At 43.9% G+C, this 2,399-nt stretch overlaps 1 protein-coding gene across 1 annotated transcript; it reads left to right on the forward strand.

Moving 5' to 3' along the window:
• Positions 1–248: 248 nt before the first annotated feature.
• On the forward strand, positions 249–1,863 carry BASP1 (brain abundant, membrane attached signal protein 1). Its single transcript, XM_010571463.1, has one exon. The coding sequence runs from the start codon at positions 257–259 to the stop codon at positions 986–988; it is 732 nt and encodes a 243-aa protein (XP_010569765.1). The 5' UTR covers positions 249–256; the 3' UTR covers positions 989–1,863.
• The last annotated feature ends 536 nt before the right edge of the window (positions 1,864–2,399 follow it).

The following is a 2,399-nucleotide window of genomic DNA, read 5'->3' on the forward strand; positions in this document are numbered from 1 at the left end:
GGGGGACGTGGCAGAAGGGGGTTTGCTGACCGAAATGCTGCAGGGCTGAGCGCGACGTAAGCTCAGCGGCAGCGGTGCTCGGCAGCATCAGCGCGTTCAGCTGATAACACCTGACCGAACCTGATGTAGTCTCCTTTTCAGGAGCCAGCATCGGTTTTATTCCTGCACCTCAGTTGACCTGATTTTGATTCTCTCGGTGATAAATGCTGGGCTCTGGGTAACCATCTCCTCCTCTTTTCTGTTACAGAGCTCCAACATGGGAGGCAAACTGAGCAAGAAGAAGAAGGGGTACAGTGTCAATGATGAAAAAGCTAAAGACAAAGACAAGAAGGCTGAAGGAGCAGCAACTGAGGAAGAGGAGACTCCAAAGGAGGCTGAGGATGCTCAGCAAACCACAGAGACCACAGAAGTGAAGGAGAACAACAAAGAGGAGAAGGGCGAAAAGGATACTCAGGTCGCTGCCAATAAGACGGAAGAAAAAGAAGGGGAGAAGGAGAAAACAGTGACCCAGGAAGAAACCCAGAAACCAGAACCAGAGAAGTCGGAGGCTGTTGTCGATGGGAAAGTAGAGCCACAGAAGACCAACGAACAGGCACCCAAGCAAGAGGAGCCGACTGCAGCCTCTGCTCCCGCTGCCAGTAGCGAAGCACCCAAAACTTCTGAGCCTAGCAACGATGCAAAAGCTTCCCAGCCTTCAGAAGCCACAGCTCCCAGTAAAGCAGATGACAAGAGCAAAGAGGAAGGGGACGCCAAAAAGACTGAGGCTCCCGCAACGCCCGCAGCCCAAGAAACTAAAAGTGAAGTGGCCCCAGCTTCAGACTCAAAACCTAGCAGCAGCGAGGCTGCGCCTTCTTCCAAGGAGACCGCGGCAACAGCAGCACCTAGTTCCACTGCTAAGGCCTCGGACCCTGCAGCCCCACCAGAGGAAGCGAAACCTTCTGAAGTTCCAGCGACTAATTCGGATCAAACCATAGCAGTGCAAGATTAAATTGGACAGCCTGTTGAAACAACCACTTAAAACAACCTGTGTCTTTTTTTTATTTTTTCAGCTATACTAACTCGTTTCAGATCTGAAATAACAAATGTGTATTGCCCAGAAAGAAAAGGAGAAAAAAAAAAAAAGGAAAAAATGAAAAGGATGTCCCATCAAGTTGGGAGGGAGGGAGGGGGGAGAATCCAAATAGTATTTTTGTGGGGAAATATCTAATATACTTTCTGCCAACTTGACACAAGTCCTGGATTAAAAAAAAAAAAGTAAAATAAATGGATGTCTGAAAGTACAGCACATCTTTTGTATCTGAACTGCTGTAAATGCACTCCACCAATGTATCAAAATCTTCTTTTTGTTCTGTAATGGGGTTTGGGAGTGATGCGTTTGATTCTGCCCACTAGGTTTGTGCCAAGGCAATCAGATCTTTATGAAAGCAGTATTTTCTGTGGTTTTTTTATTTACAGCCTTTCTTATTTTGATATTTTTTTTATGCAGTGGATGAATGCCAACTTTCAGACAAAACCCACTTAGCTGTCCACATATTTCTCAATGCCAATCCTCCAATTCTTCCTCTCCAAATATTTTTTGGGAGTAAAAAGCATTCTCATCCTACTTAGCCTACCTAGATTTCTCATGACGAGTTAATGCATGTCCGTGGTTGGGTGCACCTGTAGTTCTGTTTATTGGTCAGTGGAAATGAAAAAGTCTGCGTTCATTGCAGTTCCAGTTTCTCTTCCATTCTGTGTCACAGACACCAACACACACTCATTGGAAAACAAATGAAAAAACAAAATGTACAATGGATGCATTGAAATTATATGTAATTGTATAAATGGTGCAACAGTAATAAAAGTTAAATAATTTAAAAAATACAAAAGTGTAAAGACTGATTAAATCTTCACTTTTTACCCCTTGGCAAATAGGCAAAGGAGAAGAAGTGTTACATCTGGGGCTGTTAACTCTCCTATTTATAGTGAAGTAGAGGCAAAGAAAGAACCGTCAACCTCATGATCCTAGAAACAGGTTGCCGTAAACTCCTACTTCAGCAGCCACAAGCATTCACAGGTGAGGTTGGAAGAAGTGGCAAATGAACAGCATATCTCATACATGTTTTATCCCAGGCAAAGTAGAAATGGCTTTTGCCTGCCTTAACATGTGAAAAAAATGCTCTCTTGCTGTTTTAAAGAGCCAGAGGCATGCTGACTGGGTTTTAACTGGGAGTAAGACCGTGGATTCGATAAACTGATCTTTTAAAATGAGGCAATTCAATTTAATCCTAGTCCTCTTAAAATATTCCCAGTGCTGATCCGCTTTGTCCTTTTCCCCAGTGCCATTGTGCAGGAGATGAACTGCAACTGCCACAAAGGGCCAATTCTGTGTATTTTTTCAAATATGGGTACCCTTGTGT

Source organism: Haliaeetus leucocephalus, unplaced genomic scaffold (assembly GCF_000737465.1).
Source record: "Haliaeetus leucocephalus isolate CR32 unplaced genomic scaffold, Haliaeetus_leucocephalus-4.0 Scaffold328, whole genome shotgun sequence".
NCBI classification, from domain to species: domain Eukaryota; kingdom Metazoa; phylum Chordata; class Aves; order Accipitriformes; family Accipitridae; genus Haliaeetus; species Haliaeetus leucocephalus.

What these genes read in the sequence shown, in the direction of transcription:
- BASP1 (XM_010571463.1), top strand. Translation starts at nt 257, where the DNA reads ATGGGAGGCAAACTGAGCAAGAAGAAGAAGGGGTACAGTGTCAATGAT.